General features: G+C 35.8%; 2 protein-coding genes across 2 annotated transcripts; both read right to left on the bottom strand.

Moving 5' to 3' along the window:
- On the bottom strand, positions 1-411 carry LOC150078745 (histone H3.3 type 1-like). The gene has a single exon (XM_090383506.1). It carries the CDS (start codon positions 409-411, stop codon positions 1-3), a length of 411 nt encoding a protein of 136 aa, XP_090239632.1.
- A 20,022-nt stretch (positions 412-20,433) lies between these two features.
- Positions 20,434-20,844, bottom strand: LOC150078744 (histone H3.3 type 1-like). Its single transcript, XM_090383534.1, has one exon. It carries the CDS (start codon positions 20,842-20,844, stop codon positions 20,434-20,436), a length of 411 nt encoding a protein of 136 aa, XP_090239660.1.

The following is a 20,844-nucleotide window of genomic DNA, read 5'->3' as shown; positions in this document are numbered from 1 at the left end:
TTAAGCACGTTCCCCTCGAATCCGTCTAGCCAGATGAATATCTTTAGGCGTGATGGTTACCCTCTTGCCATGGATTGCACACAAGTTGGTGTCTTCGAACAACCCCACTAAGTAAGCTTCGCTGGCTTCTTGTAGGGCCTCGATGGCAGCACACTGGAAAGGAAGATCAGTTTTGTATTGCTGGGCTACCTCACGAACGAGGCGCTGAAATTCAACCTTACTGATTAGAAGATCCGTTGATTTCTGGTAACGATGAATTTCTCGAAGAGTAACGGGCCCTGGTCTGTAACAATGGGGTTTCTTCACTCCATCTGTAGTAGGGGCACTCTTGCCAGCAGCTTTCGTCGCTATCTCCTTCCTTGGGGCCTTTCCTCCTGTGGACATACGTGCGGTTTGCTTAGTACGAGCCATAACGATATAACAGTCCTGGAACTTCTAAAACCAAAGTGAATTGAAGGTAGCAAATTCAGATCTATTTATAAGCGATAAACAAGTCAACTCTTCCAAAGCTTGATGGGAAGATTAAACGTTGTGAGTGCTGATTGGTCAATACTACTGTAGCCAGTCAGGACTCCAGGGAGTACCGCATGACATCATACAAGCTTGTTGCACATTATGTAAACTGGATTGTATGTTTGTGACAGTACTCTACAACAAGAGTTTTCATGTGATATTTGTTAAACATTGGATAATTATTCTCTATGACCATAACATTATATTTTTAATTCTGAAAATAAATAATTTTTATTTTATTCTGAAAAATTATTTTGTTTTGTAAGTTACCTGATTTTTATGTTAATTTTATCTTCTAACTTTTGGGAAGATACATGTGACATGAGCTTACAAATATTTTCCCCGTGGTTAACTGAATACTATGCGGATCAATCTGTGCGTTCATTTTGAGGTTTATTTTTTGTTTGACTGAAAAAAAGCCTGAATTTTAGTATATTGTATAATGCCAATTTAAAGAGCGACTTACATATTACCATCTTATGAAATCCGTTTCACCCGATATGGATTATAAATTCAAAAACGGTTTTGATCATGTATTATATAATCATTATCCCACCTTAATCTAACAGGTTTGTGTTATTTTAATGGTTGTATAATACATTTGATAATATATTATATTATACAACAATTATCCTTTAATTAAGATGAAATATTTTACTATTCTTCAAAAATTAGAAATATTATCTTTCTTTAAAAATATTGTTTTTGATAATCCTGCAAAACGAATTGAAAAAGAAATCATTTTAAATCTACAGGAACATCGTCTTTCCTCCATATATGTCGTTTTAAGATTTTACTACTTAAAAATGTTTGCTTATTTTAATTTCAGGGTGTCCGATTTTTTAAATTAATTTTTTAAACGGTATAGAAGTTAATTCAAAGAAAGTAAATCGAAAAGAATAAATGATTAATAATAATGGAATTTTAGGTGTTAAGGAATTTGGTTAATCATAAAAAGACGTGCACATTTAAAGAATCCCTCTATCGTGAATTTGTGGCCCAAAAAGGGCCGTTTATTTGAATGCAGGTATCTTCGTTGCGTTTAAACATGGTCTCCGCGAATACGTCTCGCCAGCTGGATAGCTTCAGGCTTGACCCTTGCACGGGTGAAATGCTTAGAAGTTTTTTTGGAAAAGACGAATAAACTTCAAAACTCTGGTAAGTGATAAACAATACCCTGGAATTTTTCAATTCTGGATTTCGGTTACTGTCGAATTAGCCGAAGTGCAGCAGCACTTGGTCTGAAACGACGATGAGCACTTTTTGGAACAGTTGTGGCTAATAGTTTTTTGGGTTTTACTTCTTGGATGTCTCCTTCTTTATGTTTAATACAGGTGCGTTTAATAGGGTAATTTTAATACAGCAGAAATTCTGGAAAAGAAGTCAAGGTGGACAGTTGTCTGGCTATTTATAAGAAAGCCACTCTAAACTGTATTTGAAATCTGGTTCTTGCTGATTTCCATTCTGAATTTTAAAGCAATCATTGAATCTTTCTTATTTGATGACCATATGTGGTATTCGTACTATGAACAGGATCAATGCATTTAAGCCCGAAAAAATATATATAAGCAAAAAATGTTGACCTCTGCCTTCGAGACTATTCTAAATAATCTCCAACTAAAATGAAATTGATCCTTAAGATATTAAAAAAGAGCAATCAAAAATTCCTTATTTTAAAATTCAAGAAAGAAAAGTCTCAACAGAAAAAGGTTTTATATAAAAAAGGTGCACGTGGATAGAGTAATTAGGTAATTCTTTTAGAAATTTTGACTAAGTTCTAATGGATGTTTGGGTAACATATCTATAACCAAATATAAAGCAGTTAAGAAAATTTTACACTGAGTTCAAGACTATTCTTACAAGTTATAATCCTCAGCTGGGAGTTCTGATTTTGTTTCAATCCGGTTTTAAGTAATCCTACCTCAGATACAAGATTTAATAATGGTATTGTGAACTGGAGTTATGCTTTCTGAAGAAAGGTTTCATTGAAAATATTTAAATTTTCCTTGTAATTTTCGATAATATGCATAGTCTATTCCTGATTTCCAAACTCTCCCATTTATTAACCTGTCAACGTTTATCTGAAAATTAATCTGGGGTATTTGATAATTTCCTCTTTTCCCTAAATTTATAATTGCCAAAGGTTATTTCAAAATCTTTGTGCACTTGCTTCAAAAAACATTAAATATTTTCAAGGCTTTGCATGAAGTTCTCGATATGAGGAAGGAACGCGTTTGGGTAAGTTATGAATTCTAATAACACCTGCAATAATATACACAACGTTCTGTTCCTGATACACCTTAATTGCAATTGTGCAAAGGTATGATATTTCTATGATAAATTCATAGATTTTCAGATTTAAAAAATTATTTTAGAGAAGATGAATTCAGTAACATGAGAAATCAAGTGGATGCATTGGTAAAGTGGTCGAAAGAGAGCAGGAAGGGTAAATAACTGGAAGCAAAATTAAAAATTATTTTTGGCACTGTTGTTTAATTCTCTTTCGAAATTGGTTTGACTGTTTATAATTGTTGTCAACAACCGGACCATAAAAATAGGACTGAAAGAATTTGATGCGATTTCAAATATCAGTTGCTGTAGAATTTTCATGGACCAATCGAAGCAAAACTATAAAATCACTCCAAGAAAGATAACAAGTTTTTTTGTCCAAGAAGGTGTGCAGCAGATGAAAAAGAATTCGGGAAACTGCCGAAGAATTTGTTAGTGAAACATGAATTCCTTTCAGAAAAATGTTTCAAATATTGATCAAAGGAGCGAAGGAAGAGAGAAAATAAGAATCTCAGAAAAATATCCCACTATTTTATACTGTACATAAAACTTGATCTAACAAAAATTTTAAGGAAAGATTCTTTAGCAATCACAGTATTGAATCCAATGAGCTGACCGGGAGTAAAATTCTCATTCAACAAAAATATGAATTTTTAATTTGACATTGCAACCTTGCATGAAGATCAGCATTGGAGGCCCGAATGAGTTGTTGGAAAAATGGTTAAATTATGTGATTGATACGCATGCAACGAGAAACCAAAAATGAAAAAGATCATTATAATACTTAAACTTTTGAATATAATTTGTATTAATTGAATATTAAACTGTAATTATTGTCAGTAATGTGGTTTTTGTGAACTGAGTGTAAATCTTAAATAATAAATAAATCATTTTGTTTTGTCTTATTGTAGTATTCATAATATACAGAGTTGTTTGTAACATGACCATATGTTATAAAACATTCATAAATTCTGAGCACTGCTGTCCAGATGAAAATATCTGAGGAACAAGAAATGTCTCATTTTCTTTTTCTTCACTACAAGCTATGCATAAACACTCCACCTGTGAAAAAAGAAATGAGTGACGTAAGCATTAAGGCCATAGGGACGGTGAATATATCTCCTCTTCTTGTAATATGGATTCAAAAAAAATTGTAGTGATGATATTTTCTAAGACATTTCACATAATTTCAGAAATGATCAATATTATTATATATTATAAATTCGAAATGGCAAGAATTGATTTGTGTTTTAAACCTCCCCATGAAATTAGTAAAAACTGATTCCCCTTTTGAATTCCCAATTTGAATTTGAACACAAAACTGAAGAACCAATGAAATTGGCCGATTATGTAGTTGAAAATGATATTGCTAAAAAAAGCACGTTTCTTTTCTTCCTTGTACGTTTGAAAGAAAGATTAAATAATTGCACATGCAGTAGTATATTTAATTTCTTTTTTCTTACCTATGACATCCTAAAATTCAAACCTGGGGCCTGTTTCGTTTGATTTCATAATAAAAGGGATTCCTTTCTCGGATATGTTTTCCTATTCAGGCAAATCTAATATACAATAATTGATTAAATTGTGGGCAAACATTTGGCACACTCATCGGTGCCTAAAACTGTTGATTTATTTGACGAATTTACAGCAGCTGTATCTGAAATGACGAAGCAAAAAGCTGTACAAGATCATTGCAGAGAAAATCGTATTTCAGAGCAATTATCATTCACAATTTTTTCTACATCGCATAAAATTTATGTTTGAGGAATACGAAAAGAAATCGCATCATCCTCTCTTGTGCCAATTGCGAAAAAAGAAGGCCATAGCATCAAAGGTCGGGGCAGCAATACATTGGGATTGCTTCTATCCTATCATCATGCCGTACGGGCGAATTACTGCCACTGATTACCATCATATTCTGAGTGATAAATATCAGCCCTTATGCAAACATTGTTTCTCTATAAACAATACCATGCTTTAAGATGATAATTCTTCAAAACACCAGGCTAGATGTGTTAAATCGTGGTTTGCAGAACGTAAAACTGGCGCTAAGCATCTCCCATGACCTAAGCTATCAGCAGACAAAAGTATTGAGCTACTGTGGGCATATTTAGAGAGGGAGAGAGAGAGAGAGAGAGAGAGAGAGAATCATGTTTGCTCCGCATTCATAAATTAAAGAGCTAGAAACGCTCCTACAATCAAAATTGTCCAGTATTTCTCTGAAAGCAATTAACAGGAATAACATATAAATTTTGTTCATTCGAAGTAGAGGACATTGAATGGAAGCATGTAAACTTCATTGATTTCAAGGAGTGGATATTGAATGCATCTAGAAGATTGGTAGTGTGTTGAATAGCAGAACACTTCTTGATTTTGAATATCAATGCTATCTGTACCAGAATGTTGGAGAGACTACAAGATTAAGAAATATTTTAGTTTTTATTATCAGCAGTGATCCATCATATATTAAGGTAAAAGAACCAGAAGCATCGGTGAAATAACGCATTAATGTGGGATTTAGTCAGGGAAATAACTACTTTTCTTGTCGCAAAGGGGATTACCATTAGCTAAGATTTGTTAAACTCATTTCAATGTCAATGGAAACTGATGTTAATAACTGATACTTCTACATGCGAAGTGTTCTGAGAAGTAATTATAGAGGCTAAGAAGTTTTCATGCCAACCTGAAATTTCTACTCACACTAAGCTTTCCTAGCTGTCATAGATTCTACATTGGATGCGTAACTTCTGACTGTGCAAAAAACGTTTGAGGATAAGCTTGATCCCATCACCCCTTCTCTATCCTTCCTAAAAACGATGTAAATACCACAGTGAAATCATTCATCAATTTCCAGGCACCAACACGTTTCCCTTAACCCTTTTACATCAGCAGTAGTTATCCTAACTAGGAATTCACATCAATTTATTTTATTGAAAACACTTCTGAAACATCGCTGTAGACACCGCTAAAGACCGGAACTGATATATAGTTCACTACTCTGACACCCATCCCCCCCAAAGATATGTCACATTGTTTATCCAAGAATTAACTTCCTGTTCTCTAGAAACGTCGCTTAGAAACTACCCTTAGAACATCTTACCAATATCAACAGTTCGGCAACTAACAAGTAATCTTGAGATGTGCGCAAGCATAGCTTTGACCAATATCATGACATAACGTGGATATTTTACCAACGTGGCTGAGTTAGTCGTTCTCAGGCAAGGGTAGATTTGTTTCCTCTCACGGAAACTCTTGATCCTCTTCAAGTTGCTGAAAAAGTGCATCTACATTCGCACATGAGGAATTCTTTAGAGAACTGGAGCCTAGAAATTTACCACAGAACACCCACAATTCACATACAGATTATACTGAGCAATATGGCCTTTGACGCCGATACTTCGAAAATCCTACAACAACAACAATTCCTTAAAAAGTAAACTTTTCCTAGTTTGTAGTAACACTATTTTAAAATAAGAAAATATTTTCGTATTCAAAATGGATATTATTTTGGTTACCCTCATTACAGTAACAGTAGCAGTATCGGGGGAACACTTTGGCACACATCATAACAAGTTCTTTAATCTTGATGGAAAGTATTGAATGTGTGATACGCCATTCGTCAAAAGTAAATTTCTGTTATTTATTTACACCCTCGTTTCCAGCATCAGTAGATTGTAAAGTGCATATCGGTGTGAAGGGAGATCATTCTCCTTTAGAAATTTTAGAAAACGGAATTTCTTACTGAAAAAAAAATAAATTTTATTAGCAACGAGCAAGTTACATTCCGAATTGCAAGTACAGAAGATCAATGGTACATAAATACTCAATAACAAAATCAACAGAAACTGTCATCGTTGTCCTCCTTCCAGCTTCACTTCAACAGATTCCTCAGTTGTTCATCTCCGATTCAAGGAAGCATCCTGGACGAAGAGGTCCTCATTCCGAAAGTCATTTGGAAATCCGTCAATCAGCTGATGCCTAAAGGGAGAAAACAAACAGTAATTAGTGAACTGGATCCGTAGACGAGATTGCCCTTACGGAAGGACATCAGGCCAATCAGATGAGTGCACCGTATATCTCCCCGTCCTAACGGGCAAACGTCTGCCGCTCTGGTCGCCCCCACCCCATCATCGGGATCCAGTTCGTCCGTCTGGAATAAGCCCACCCTCCATCCCATTCTTACATCGCAACAGTTTTTCGATTTCTCGCCTTAACTACCCTCCCCCCGATGAGCTCCTTTGATGGACACGTTGGGTTTCCACTACGCGGCACCCCGTGTGGGAATAATGAACGTTCTCTCCATCCTCCTAACGAGCATCATCCGTACAGCAGGGTGCTGCTCAGTTGGAATCCAACACATCCATCGCTCACCACATTTATACTTCCTAAACCAAAAAGAAGAAAAAGCGTAATTACGAACTAATATTACGAAAAAGGATATAACTATCATAATATATAGTTTCTAAAAGGTACTAACTATTTTAAATTATTTGTTAATAGCTAAATATCTGACTAACTGGCACTAATGAATATAAATTAATTATTTAAATTATCTTAAAATGAGTTTTATCTATCGGGGAGATAATACAAGCAGGTCCCAGTTGAATAAATATCCTCGGATCGATAGATGGTTGCAATATTACTTTGCAGTCTTTGCTGTTTCCGAACAAACTGACATCTCAGCAGAGGTAACTTCCATCCGAGGATATTTGATTTGATTACCGATTTCCCATGGTGCAGTTCCTCTTGAATTAAGAAGAATCCTCGCTGGAGGTATCTCGTAGACGGGGTGATGCTTTAAAGTTGAAGATCCGAAGTTGTTTTCGTGTACTTCAATGTCTAATCCAACCAGCTAAAACGTACGCCAATATTTCTGATGCTGGATGTAGTTTAATGGACTTGTCCAATCAACAATATGTTATTATGAAGTCATAATCAGTGGATTGTTAAGTTTCCCATTCGTTATAAGAATGGACAGAAATTAAAGAACAATGAAGACTACTTTACTGTGGCAATAATTGAATTTATGACGTATCTGCATTGGAAATTTTAAATTGATAATTAATTATATCGATGACTCCATAATGAATTAAAAATATGTTATTAAAAGTCGTGGACGAATTGTGGCTTAGGTTGTCTAAATTGATTTCATTTAATATGGAATTTCTCTTCTAGTCTTTTAAATATTTTATATTCATTCGTTGTAATAATAATAGGGATAGTATTCTCCATATAGTGCTTGGAAGCCACGGGCCTTTGTTGCAGGGTCAAAAAAAAAAATTAGATACATAGAAAACACAATTGTATTCATCCCTCCTCACACAGGTGAGGAGGGATGTGAATTTATTCAAACTGCCAGCCTCAACAACCTACGAGGGCAACCTGTTCCAGCGATCAACGACTCGCTGGCTAAATGCAAACTTCCTAAAATGTAATCTAAACCTCAAGACCAATAATTTGAATTTCTGACCTGGAATCGTTTAGAACATATTGTGTACATGAAAGAACAGATTTCGTGGCATACCTCGTTTGTGGGCAACGCCACGCTATCACCCCTCTTGCTAGTGGACAAACCCATCGCTTGGCAGGTATAGAGGTACATTGCATTCACGGTAGACAGTAATTCGGTGTCAGTATAGATTAACGTTGTGATTTCAATGGCTTTGAAATGGGGATGATAGTGGGTCCCCGAAGCATGGGTCACTTTAATGTGGAAGTAGTACAGAAATTGAACTATCCCCGTTCAACCATATCAAGAGTGTATCGGAAACATGCCATTTCCGGAATGACGTCTCATCGGAATGACGTTTCACCGCCCACAGCGGTGACGACACCGCTGTGGGCGGTGAAACGTCTTTGTATTGAGGAGTTTAACTTCTTCAAATTTTATTCAATTATGTGACAAACTGTTTACATTTTAAACCAATCTGACGTGGACCCATTGCCTGCTTTTTTCTCCCCTGACAGATAGTCCAAACCGCTCAGTCCACTTCATTATAGAGTAGTGAATGGAAATTTATGTTGTGTCATGAAAGAAATCAGCTTTTACATCATTCCGATGTGTAAGGTTCCAATTGACACCTGTAAAAAAATTATTATTATATTAGGTTCACCAAGAAAGTCACTTCAAATACCCATGTGCATTTTGTTTGTAAATTTCATGGGTTCTCTGGTCGAGTTGCCTATTTTTCTGAACGAAAAACTTTGCTAACTACCCCTGAGACCGCCTAATTCCGTCAAGCAATGAAAAAAAGTCCATAAGAGTCCCCAGCATCATCGACCGAATTCGAACGCGGGCCTTTTCCACCAGGTGACGATACCACCGTATCATATGCGCAAACAACTGACACTAAAACTACTACAAAAAGAACTCCTTCTACAGAGAAAGGTTAAGAAGTCACTTCGTCTAAGGCTCGGTGCTGGCCTGAACCAATAGGAATCTTCAATTTAATGTGGGAGTCATTCTAGACCGACTAACATAGGTGTTGCATCACCTTGTTTATTGCATCACACCCAATTCTTCCATCTTATTGAACATTCCTTTATACCATGATTAAATCCTCTACCTGAACCTTGATCGCTTATAAACCCGATTAAAACACAAAGAGAATAATCATTTGCATGAATACAGATGAACTGAAAGGTCAACCTTGGTAACTTCTTTAGTTCTAGTAATAAGTCAACCAAACAACCATTTTACGAAAGCCATCGAATGCCAACTTGGTTAAAAACAATTTGAGCTATCTAGGTTTGCAGAGAGTTTTTCATTTTCTCTTTCCTAAAATCTTACTTTCCTTAATATCTTAGGATAACTTTTATTTCATTTGGAGTCGAGTTAGAGCCCTATAGAAGACAATGATCATCTTTTTCTGCTTATAATATTTCATCTTCTCTAATATTTCATCTCTAATATTTCATCTTCGCTTAGGGCTTTGTCGGTTAACAATTCATCAATATCTTCAAACGATAGATCATCGAATTCTTCTCCACCAATTTTGTGTGTCATTGTAATGATGTTGGGAAATTCGGTCGTACTAGGGATGATGGGATCTTTGCTTTTTACACATTGTGGCCAAACCGCTTTCCAACACGCATTTAAAGTTGCTGGTTTTAATTCAGTTAACGCTAATCCAACTTGATTGATACAATCCATAATTGAGAATTTCTTCCACACATCAATAACTGTTAGTGTTTCATCATTCAGTTTGTCCAAAACGTGTTGGAATGTTCGTTTTACGTAGTATGTTTTAATTGTCGCAATTATACCTTGGTCTAGCGGTTGTATCAAAGATGTAGTATTAGGTGGCACGTTTGGGTGTTCCAAGACAGGATGGCCGGGTGCATTGTCAAGAATCAGAAGAACTTTAAATTCGAGACCTTTCAAATTCATATAACGTCTGACTTCTGGGACGAAATATTTGTTGAACCATTCTGTAAAAATAGTAGTGGTCACCCAGGCCTTCTTGTTTGCCATCCAGTGAACAGGCAGTTTATTGATATCTACACCTTTCATTGAACGTGGGTTTAGGGCTCGATTTACCAGCAGTGGTTTCAACTTACGATCTCCTGAAGCGTTGGAGGAAAATAATAAGGTCACACGATCCTTAGCTACCTTAAAACCACCAGCAGTTTTCTGCGATTTGACTACATACGTTCTGTTCGGCATTCGTTTCCAGAAGAAACCAGTTTCATCTGCATTCCACACTTGATCAGGAGTGTATCCTCCATCTTCAATAATTTTTGCAAGTTCCTGCGGGAATACTTTAGCAGCCGATTCTTCCGCAGATGTTCTTTCACCTTTAAATTATATTGTGAAAAGCATTCCTTTTAAGAAACCCTGCCATCCAACCTGTACTCGCAGAAAATTCATACTTTCTGTTTAACTGAGATGAAGTGCTTGGCTCCTTTTCTTTAATCTGTGTGTAAATTCTTAGTGCTGTTTGCTTGATGGCATTTCCATCTACTGGTACTCTTTTTTTGTGACTGATCTTCTATCCATATTACCAGGGCCTTCTTCCATTTTTTCCTTGACAATATCTCTTGTATATGATGATGAATTAACACTTACTTTTGTTCCAGAACATACCGACTTCCTAATTGCAGCTTCATTTTTCTTAATAGTTCTTGCGGTAGCTTCATGTACACCAAAATGCTTTCCTACAGACGTAGCCCCTTGTCCAGTTGCAAGACGATCTAAAATTTGAATTTTAAGTTCCGAAGAAATCGCTTTCCTTTTCATTTTGGTAATAGGCGAATTATTCGACATTATATAAGGGCTACCGAAAAATATCTCAATTATAATTAATAAAAAAAGGTATGAAAAATTTGTAAACTTACAATTTATTGACTATCGGCAAAATTAATAAATTTATATGTGCACAAATTTCACTAAAGATTCTTTCACTTTGAAATAGAGCTTACCACTAAATGTCTTCCGAAGATACAATGCACGAATACCGTAGATGTGCACCAAATTCAATAAAAACGTTGATGATTCATAGATACCTAGACGTACACATTGGTAAGCAAAAGCACGCGTTTCAAAACCCACACACTAGCTGTTATCCAATCTATTGGTGCGTGTAATATAGAAATGATACTAATATGCCACAAATAAAAAAAATTTTCTTAGAATTTAGGCAAAAAAAAATTCATAGAAATCGTGTTAAATCAAAATGACTCGCGTAAAAAGAGAATGAAATATTTATTTTGAATTCGAGTTAAACCAAATTCGTGTAAAAAAAGTTCGTGCAAAAACAGAATTAGGTGTATAGTTCACTACTCTGACACCCCTCTCCCCCCAAAGATATTTCACATTGTTTCTCCAAGAATTATCTTCCTGTTCTCTAGAAACGTCGCTTAGAAACTACCCTTAGAACATCTTACCAATATCAACAGTTCGGCAACTAACAACTAATCTTGAGATGTGCGCAAGCATAGCTTTGACCAATATCATCACATAACGTGGATTTTTTAACAACGTGGCTGAGTTAGTCGTTCTCAGGCAAGGGTAGATTTGTTTCCTCTCACGGAAACTCTTGATCCTCTTCAAGTTGCTGAAAAAGTGCATCTACATACGCACATGACGAATTCTCTAGAGAACTGGAGCCTAGAAATTTACCACAGAACACCCACAATTCACATACAGGTTATATTGAGCAATATGGCCTTTGACGCCGATACTTCTAAAATGCTACAACAACAACAATTCCTTAAAAAGTAAACTTTTCCTAGTTTGTAGTAACACTATTTTAAAATAAGAAAATATTTTCGTATTCAAAATGGATATTATTTTGGTTACTCTCATTACAGTAACAGTATCGGGGGAACACTTTGGCACACATCATAACAAGTTCTTTAATCTTGATGGAAAGTATTGAATGTGTGATACGCGATTCATCAATAGTAAGTTCCTGTTATTTATTTACACCCTCCTTTCCAGCATCAGTAGATTGTAAAGTGCATATCGGTGTGAAGGGAGATCATTCTCCTTTAGAAATTTTAGAAAACGCAATTTCTTAATGAAAAAAACAATCAATTTTATTAGCCACGAGAAATTTACATTCCGAATTGCAAGTACAGCGGATCAATGGTACATAAATACCCAATAACAAAATCAACAGAAACTGTCATCCTTGTCCTCCTTCCAGGTTCACTTCAACAGATTCCTCAGTTGTTCATCTCCGATTCAAGAAAGCATCCTTGACGAAGCGGTCCTCATTCCGAAAGTCAGTTTGGAAATCCGTCAATCAGCTGAGGCCTAAAGCGAGAAAACAAACAGTAATTATTGAACTGGATCCGTAGACGAGATTGCCCTTACGGAAGGACATCAGGCCAATCAGATGAGTGCACCGTATACCTCCCCCTCCTAACCGGCAAACTTCTGCGGCACTGGTGCCCCCACCCTATCATCGGGATCCTCCTAACGGGCATCATCCGTACAGCAGGGTGCTGCTCAGTTGGAATCCAACACATCTATCGCTCACCACATTTATACTTCCTAAACAAAAAACAAGAAAAACGTAATTACGAACTAATATTACGGAAAAGGTTCTAACTATCATAATATATAGTTTCTAAAAGGTCTTAACTATCTTAAATTGTTAATAACTAAATATCTGACTAACTGACACTAATGAATATAAATTAATTATTAAATTATCTTAAAATCAATTTTATCTATCGGGGATAAGATACAGTTAAATAAATATCCTCGATTCGATAGATGGTTGCAATATTACTTTGCAGTCTTTGCTGTTTCCGAACAATCCGACATCTCAGCTTCTTAATTCCACTTGAATTAAGAAGGATCCTCGCTGGAGGTATCTCGTAGACGGGGTGATGCTTTAAAGTTGAAGGTTCGAAGTTGTTTTCGTGAACTTGAATGTCTAATCCAACCAGCTAAAACGTACGCCAATTTTTCTGATGCTTGAAGTAGTTTAATGGACTTGTCCAATCAACAATATATGATTATGAAGTCATATTCAGTGGATTGTTAAGTTTCCCATTCGTTATAAGAATGGACAGAAATTTGTGAACAGTGAAGACCACTTTAGTGTTGCAATAATTGAGTTTATGACGTATCTGCATTGGAAATTTTAAATTGATAATTAATTATATCGATGACTCCATAATGAATTAAAAATATGTTATTAAAAGTCGTGGACGAAATGTGTCTTAGGTTGTCTAAATTTATTTCATTTAATTTGGAATTTTTAATATAAATTTCTCTTCTAGTCTTTTAAATATTTTATATTCATTCTTTGTAATTGTAATAGGGGCAGTATTCTCCATATAGTGCATGGAAGCCACCGGCCTTTGCTGCAGGGTTCGAAAAAAAAAATACAAAATACAACCAAGTAGATACATATAAAACACAAATTATATTCATCCCTACTCACACAGATGAGCAGGGATGTGAATTTATTCAAACTGCCAGCCGCAACAACCTACGAGAGCAACCTGTTCCAGTGATCAGCGACTCGCTGGCTAAATGAAAACTTCCTAAAATGTAATCTAAACCTCAAGCCCAATAATTTGAATTTATGACCTGGAATTGTTTAGCACATAGAGTGTACATGAAAGAACAGATTTCGTTTCATACCTCGTTTGTGGGAAACGCGACCCTATCACCCCTCTTGCTAGTGGACAGACCCATCGCTTGGCAGGTATATAAGTACACTGCATTCACGGTAGACGGTAATTCGATGTCAGTATAGATTAACGTTGTGATTTGAATGGTTTGAAATGGGGATGATAGTGGGTTCCCGAAGCATGGGTCACTCTATTGTGGAGGTAGTACAGAAATTGAACTATCCCCGTTCAACAGAGTCAAGAGTGTATCGGAAACATGCCATTTCCGGAATGACGTCTCATTGTGGACACCGCTGTGGGCGGTGAAAGGTGATTGAGGAACATGGGCATTGATGTCTGTCTCACATTGTCAATATTTTCCTAAATGAAACAGTTCTGGCCTCATCAGCCTTCAGTTCTTTTATGTTTTACCTATTTTTCCGCAGGGTCTGCATAATGAATCCTGTCTTCTACAATTGCTGGCATTATGGCCAAATATTTTGGCATTTGTACACACCTTGAGAAAGGTGTACCTAACATTGGTTGCATCATCAATTAGTGCCTGGATTGATGTTCCGCAGAGTCACTTCTGCTCATAAAAGCAAGAATTAAATCTTTTGTTGCCCGTTCTTAAACTGAAGCACCTATCTTATCAGTAGCTTCCTTTATAAGAGATCCACTTTATCAATTCCAATGATCTCAACGGTTTCAGCAAAACTCTCAAATAAATTTCCTCGTTGATGCCAACACATATTTGTCTGAAAATTGTTTTATTAGGGTCCCCCAAATTCGAACTTACAAGCCATCATGCATGTCATAACATAAAACTTTAGATTCACTGATTAGCTCATCAAGGTTGTGGTATGATCAACCATCCCACTATTCTTTGGCTGTGAAGGGTCAGCATATATTATTGGCTGTGTCTGGTAAATCGAGACTAGAAGGTATTGGATGGATATACTGAAATCTCCAACTTTTTCCGTTGCTAACCCCCCAACATTTTCCCCAAAAAGAAACCTGATAACTGTATTTTTAAATCATAATGTCTTCGTATTGAGGAGTTTAACTTCTTCAAATTTTATTCAATTATGTGACAAACTGTTTAAATTTTAAAACAATCTGACACGGACCCATTGCCTGCTTTTTTCTTCCCTGACAGATAGTCCAAACAGCTCAGTCCACTTCATTATAGAATAGTGAATGGAAATTTATGTTGTGTCATGAAAGAAATCAGCTTTTACATCATTCCGATGTGTAAGGTTCCAATTGACACCTGTAAAAAAATTATTATTATATTAGGTTCAATAAGAAAGTCACTTCAAATACCCATGTGCATTTTGTTTGTAAATTTCATGGGTTCTCTGGTCGAGTTGCCTATTTTTCTGAACGAAAAACTTTGCTAACTACCCCTGAGACCGACTAATTCGGTCACGCAGGGAAAAAATGTCCATAAGTGTCCCCAGCATCGTCGACCCAATTCGAACGCGGGCCTTTTCCACCAGGTGACGATACCACTGTATCATATGCGCAGACAATTGACACTAAAACTGCTACAAAAAGAACTCCTTCTACAGAAAAAGTGAAGAAGTCACATCGTTTAAGGCCCGGCGCTGGCCTGATCCAATGGGAATCTGCAATGTAATATGGAAGTCATTCTAGAAGGACTAACACAGGTGTTGCATCACCTATGTTTATTGCATCACACCCAATTCTTCCATCTTATTGCACATTCCTTAATACCATGATTAAATCCTCTACCTGAGCCTTGATCACTTATAAACCCGAATAAAACACAAACAGAATAATGATTTGCATGAATACAGATGAACTCAAAGGCCAAACTTGATAACTGCTTTAGTTCTAGTAATAAGTCAACCAAACAACCATTTCACGAAAGCCATCGAATGCCAAGTTGGTTAAAAAAAATTGTAAACTATACACGTTTACAGAGAGTTTTTTATTTTCACTTTCCTTAAAGATTATTTTCCTTTTTGAGGATAACTTTTATTTCATTTGGAGTCGAGTAAGAGCCCTGCAGAACCCAGTGATCCTTTTTTCTGCTTATAAAGTAATGATCTCTTTTAGAAATGATATTTATATTCCAGGGTTTATTGCATCAATCTAATTTAGAGGTGGACAAGGCTGCTCTACATAGTCCGAAGGCTAAATAATAAATGCCTTCAAGGCGATAATATTTATTACCCTTCATGTCAATAATTTGTTTTCAAATTTGATAATTTATTGAAATTGGAAAATGACAAATCAAAAAGAAGTTATGCACATCAACACTCCTCCAAATAGAGCTCGCTCATTTCACAAATAAAGTGAAGAAATCACATCATTTCATGCCACGTGCTGGTGTGAAACGATGGGACTCTCCAATTTACTGTGAAAGGAGTCAATTCTAGACGACTGACATTGTGAAAAGGCCCATGAAAATTCCACACATCATCAATGGGGCTCGAACGCAAGTCCTTTCCCTCGCGCAAGAAATGGGGCAATTCTACCAAACGTGCTACCCACGAAGCTTGTAAGAACAAAATAATAACTTATATTTATAACATTAAGAATAATAAAACATTAACAAAACAAAACTTAATTCGTTTTTTTCTTTCAGTGCGGAATTTATGTTAATGACGTTTCTGTTCGCATTTCAGCAATAAATGAACTCAATAAAGTAATCAACTGATTTTTCATGGAAGCTACGGATGCGTTTATTCCAGTGGAGAAGTTCCCCATGAAAACATTCCCACGTGCATTAAAAGAGACTTAAGGGTTTAATCGAGAAAAAAAATGGGATAGTTACACACTCTTGGAAGATACTGATTTATACAAGTGTAAAGGTTACAAGGCCGGAGTTAAAAGGCGTAAGATTGATGAAAGCTGAATAAGAGGAATTCTTGCAAAGAGAAATAAATATGCAGAGAAAAATTGCTTTCCACACAAGTGAACACCAAAAAAAAGAGAGTGAAGAAGATAGGCCTTTTTATCGAAATGATAAAGTCATCAGCAGACGTTAGGTTTAAAGTTTACTTTGTGACAGTTCCGGATTAAGGAAAGGGCTAGTAGGGCATTTGCCCTGGTCGCCAAGAAGTGAAGAACAATGCGCCAAGAAATATCTTTGGTAAATAAAGGCTGCAGAACTGGACATTGTTCATCTTACAATGCGCCAAGAAATATCTTTGGTAAATAAAGGCTGTAGAACTGGACATTGTTCATCTTATTATTGTAGAAAAGGCTGCATGTGGTTGCAACATCCCATTGGGAAAGTTAAAGAGATCACCATAAAATTCAAGATCCTTTTGAGATCCTTCAAGATCAGCTGATCACCACAAACGCAGCCTTCTAGCATCTATCCATTGATAGGGACATTGCATAAATACACTCTGTGAAAACGCGATTATATATTTAATTCTAAAAATAAATATTGTTTTTTTTTTTATTCTGAGAATTTTTTTTATTTTGCAAGTTACCAGATGATTATGTTCATTTTACCTTCTCGATGTTGAATAGATATAATGACTTGAAAATGCAAAAATGTAACCCGTGGTTAAGTCAATACTGAAGCCGGAATTTCAGAAAGTTGTGCTATAATTATTAAAACATCTGATGTTCCTCAAAGATTTTAGTCTGGGAATGCCTGTGTTTACTGAACGATTGGACAAACTAATCCCTTGAATTAGTTTGTACTATTAACATATTTAAGGGGAAAAACAAATTTATTTTTCAAACGCTTAAAAATTAATATTGATGATAACGCCCAATTTCACATTTTTTTTGTAAAAGCTGGTTAATTTGTGTTTATGTGATTTGACGCGAGGAAGTTCGAATCTGGGAAGATATATTCCACTTTCCTCCGTTGTTTTCGGTCTAGTTTGCAACTGTTTCAGGGAAGGAATATAACTTTTGTTTTCTCTCTCTGCCTTAACTTCTCTGATCACTCTTCGAAACATTATTTTTTGTTGGGTTTCTGAAAGGAATTCATTAATTTCACTAACAAATTCTTCATTTGTTTTCGGAATTTCCTTTCATCTTTTGCATCACCTTCTGGGAAAAAAAAATGTTGGTTATCTTTCTTGAAGTGATTTTATATCTTGTCGCAGTCAAACCATGAAACTTTTACTGCAAATGAATTTTCTTCCGATCGTATTATTAAAGGGACTTCACGACAGAATTAAGCAACGGGGTAAAAATAATTTTTAATTTCATTCCCTTTTTTCCGCGTGTTTACCCTTTCGGCCATTTCACCAATTCATCTCTCTGAATATGCGATTTGTATGAAGTCATATTCTTCTCTAAAGCAACTTTCTTTTAAATCTCTATTTCTACGAATTTATCATCGTGTTATTAGAGTTTATAACTTACCCAACCAAAAGCATTTCCTTCAGTATATTGAAGACATTTCTTCATATCATAAGCACTGTGATGGTATTCGATGACGAAAAGTGAAGTTTAACCGTATTTTAACTTTCTGGAATATTATTTCCAAATAATATTCCAGAATGGTTTTCTTAGTTAGGGTCCATAATGATTAATTCAAATTAGTTAATTTTCTTTAATACCATGAGTGAATCCTCTACACGAGCAGTGATCACTTACAAACCGGATTAAAACACGAACAGAATTCCCAACGCAGAATAATGATGTGTATCAATAAAGAGAAATAAATGGCCAATTTTGTTAACCCCTTTACTTCTAATTATAAGTCACCCAAACAACATTTTCATGAACGTCATCCAAATGTGTTTCATCTAAATAATAAATGCGTTCAAGGTTTTAATTTTCGTTACCTTTCATGTCAATAACTTGTTTTCAAATTTGATAATTCATTGAAATTGGAAAATGAAAAATCAAAACTGAAATGATTCAGTGGTTGGATTAAATTAATATGAGAGTAGCTTGGACATCACGACATTAGTCTGTGTTTCTAATTCTCTGTAACCCCAGTTACTTAGGAATGAAATAACCAATCAGCTAGCACCAGATTTCGAATCATTTAAAAGGCGCTTTCTAATAAATAGGGAGAGAAGAATCCACCTTCGGTTCGTTTATTCGGAGTATTAAAAATAGTTTTGAATGTAACTTTTCTACATTTTGATCACCTTCGTGTAATTTTCCATTTGATTGACTTACCTTCTGGTCTAAACACAAAAATTGCATATTGGTGGTAGCCTCCGTATTCGAAATCCACTGATTAAAGAGAAAAACGGAAAAATCCGCTTGCAGTGATTTCAAGAACGTGGAAGAAAATCATGTGTTCAGACTAATCAGGATACACTTTGTTTTGCACTGATGGTAGTCAGAGAATGTGGCGAGAACCTAACGAAGCAATGGAACCTGCATGTCTTCTTAAAACAACACATGGATCTGTAGGTAGTATCGTTGTATGGGGAATGTTTTGATGGCATTCCATAAAAAGTCCCTCGATACCTAAATTTTGTATCAGCTCTACTGCACCCTGCAATGTCTAAAGTTGACGGGTAATTTATGAACGACAATTGAACACAAGAGTGTCAGAATGGTTCTTTTCTGGCCCGCACATTTAGCGGATATGAGTGCTTTAGAGTATAGGTGGAATCTCTTTCAGAGAGTTATTATTAATAACAGAAAATTGTACTTTTGTATTTCTGCTCTGTCTTCCAAGGAATTTACATTTCTCCAGACCATCGATTTTCGCAAACAAATCTGTCACTTGCCAGAGTGCGTTTGAAAAATTCGTAATCTTGGGAATACACGAGCATGCCAGCGATGCATGATTGTCCATGTAATGATGTTTTCAGAAACACATACAAGACTCTCTCGTTATAGTGGATATTCTCTGCTCCGTATAAACTGATATTTGGGTACCTCCCCACGGAAATAACACTTACCACATTCACCAGAAGATTTCCTCCCTGACCATCTATTCACTGGACATTACTGATCGTGATGTAATGAAAAATTGTGGATAAAAAAGCCTTTAAACACTGTATACGGATATAACTCATATCAGACTGAAGAAGGATGGTTAAAGAACAGAAGTGCATCGGTCGAAATGGTGCGCGATTGGTCAACTTCCATCTATTGTTGTAGGAATAGATATTTTAAATCAATTGAATGAAGAATTATACAAATTATTGGAGCGAATGTATAGGTGAAATTATTTTTTTTTGGCTGATGCTGTATAAGCAAATGATGCATTAAAGATATTTCTTGCATAATTTATATTATTATTTATTGGTAATAGTGCTGGCATCATTTTCTCATAAGTAAAACTAATAAAATAGACTTATGATTTCTGGGGCGGTTTTCTTTCGTCGAAATCCATAATTTCATATTTAATATTCACTGGTTAAAAAAACCTCTAAAAATATTCAGATAGTTTTAAATTTTTTATAAATTGTAATTTAAATTTATACTCTAATTGAAAAAGATTATAAAATATTTAGAAATATCAATGGTATGCTCAAATAGAGAAAGAATAGAAAATAAATGCAGAAATTTTATTTAGAAACGTACGTTCAGGCAATCCCTCTATCATAATATGGTGGCCCTGAAGAGGGCCGTTTTTGTTTTCGTTTAAGCATGTTCTCCTCGAATCCGTCTAGCCAGATGAATATCTTTAGGCGTGATGGTTACCCTCTTGCCATGGATTGCACACAAGTTGGTGTCTTCGAACAACCCCACTAAGTAAGCTTCGCTGGCTTCTTGTAGGGCATCGATGGCAGCACACTGGAAGCGAAGATCAGTTTTGTATTGCTGGGCAATCTCACGAACGAGGCGCTGAAATTGTACCTTTTTGATTAGAAGATCCGTTGATTTCTGGTAACGAAGAATTTCTCGAAGAGTAACGGTCACTGGTAGGTGACGATGGGGTTTTTTCACTCCAGCTGTAGTAGGGGCGCTATTGCGATCAGCTTTCATCGCTATCTCCTTCCTTGGGGCCTTTCCTCCTGTGGATATACGTGCGGTTTGCTTGATACGAGCCAT

Source organism: Mastigoproctus giganteus, chromosome 10, assembly GCF_048544385.1.
Source record: "Mastigoproctus giganteus isolate SK-2022 chromosome 10, ASM4854438v1, whole genome shotgun sequence".
NCBI lineage: Eukaryota > Metazoa > Arthropoda > Arachnida > Uropygi > Thelyphonidae > Mastigoproctus > Mastigoproctus giganteus.
This window is presented reverse-complemented; position numbering and strand designations above follow the sequence as displayed.

What these genes read in the sequence shown, in the direction of transcription:
- LOC150078745 (XM_090383506.1), bottom strand. Translation starts at nt 411, where the DNA reads ATGGCTCGTACTAAGCAAACCGCACGTATGTCCACAGGAGGAAAGGCC.
- LOC150078744 (XM_090383534.1), bottom strand. Translation starts at nt 20,844, where the DNA reads ATGGCTCGTATCAAGCAAACCGCACGTATATCCACAGGAGGAAAGGCC.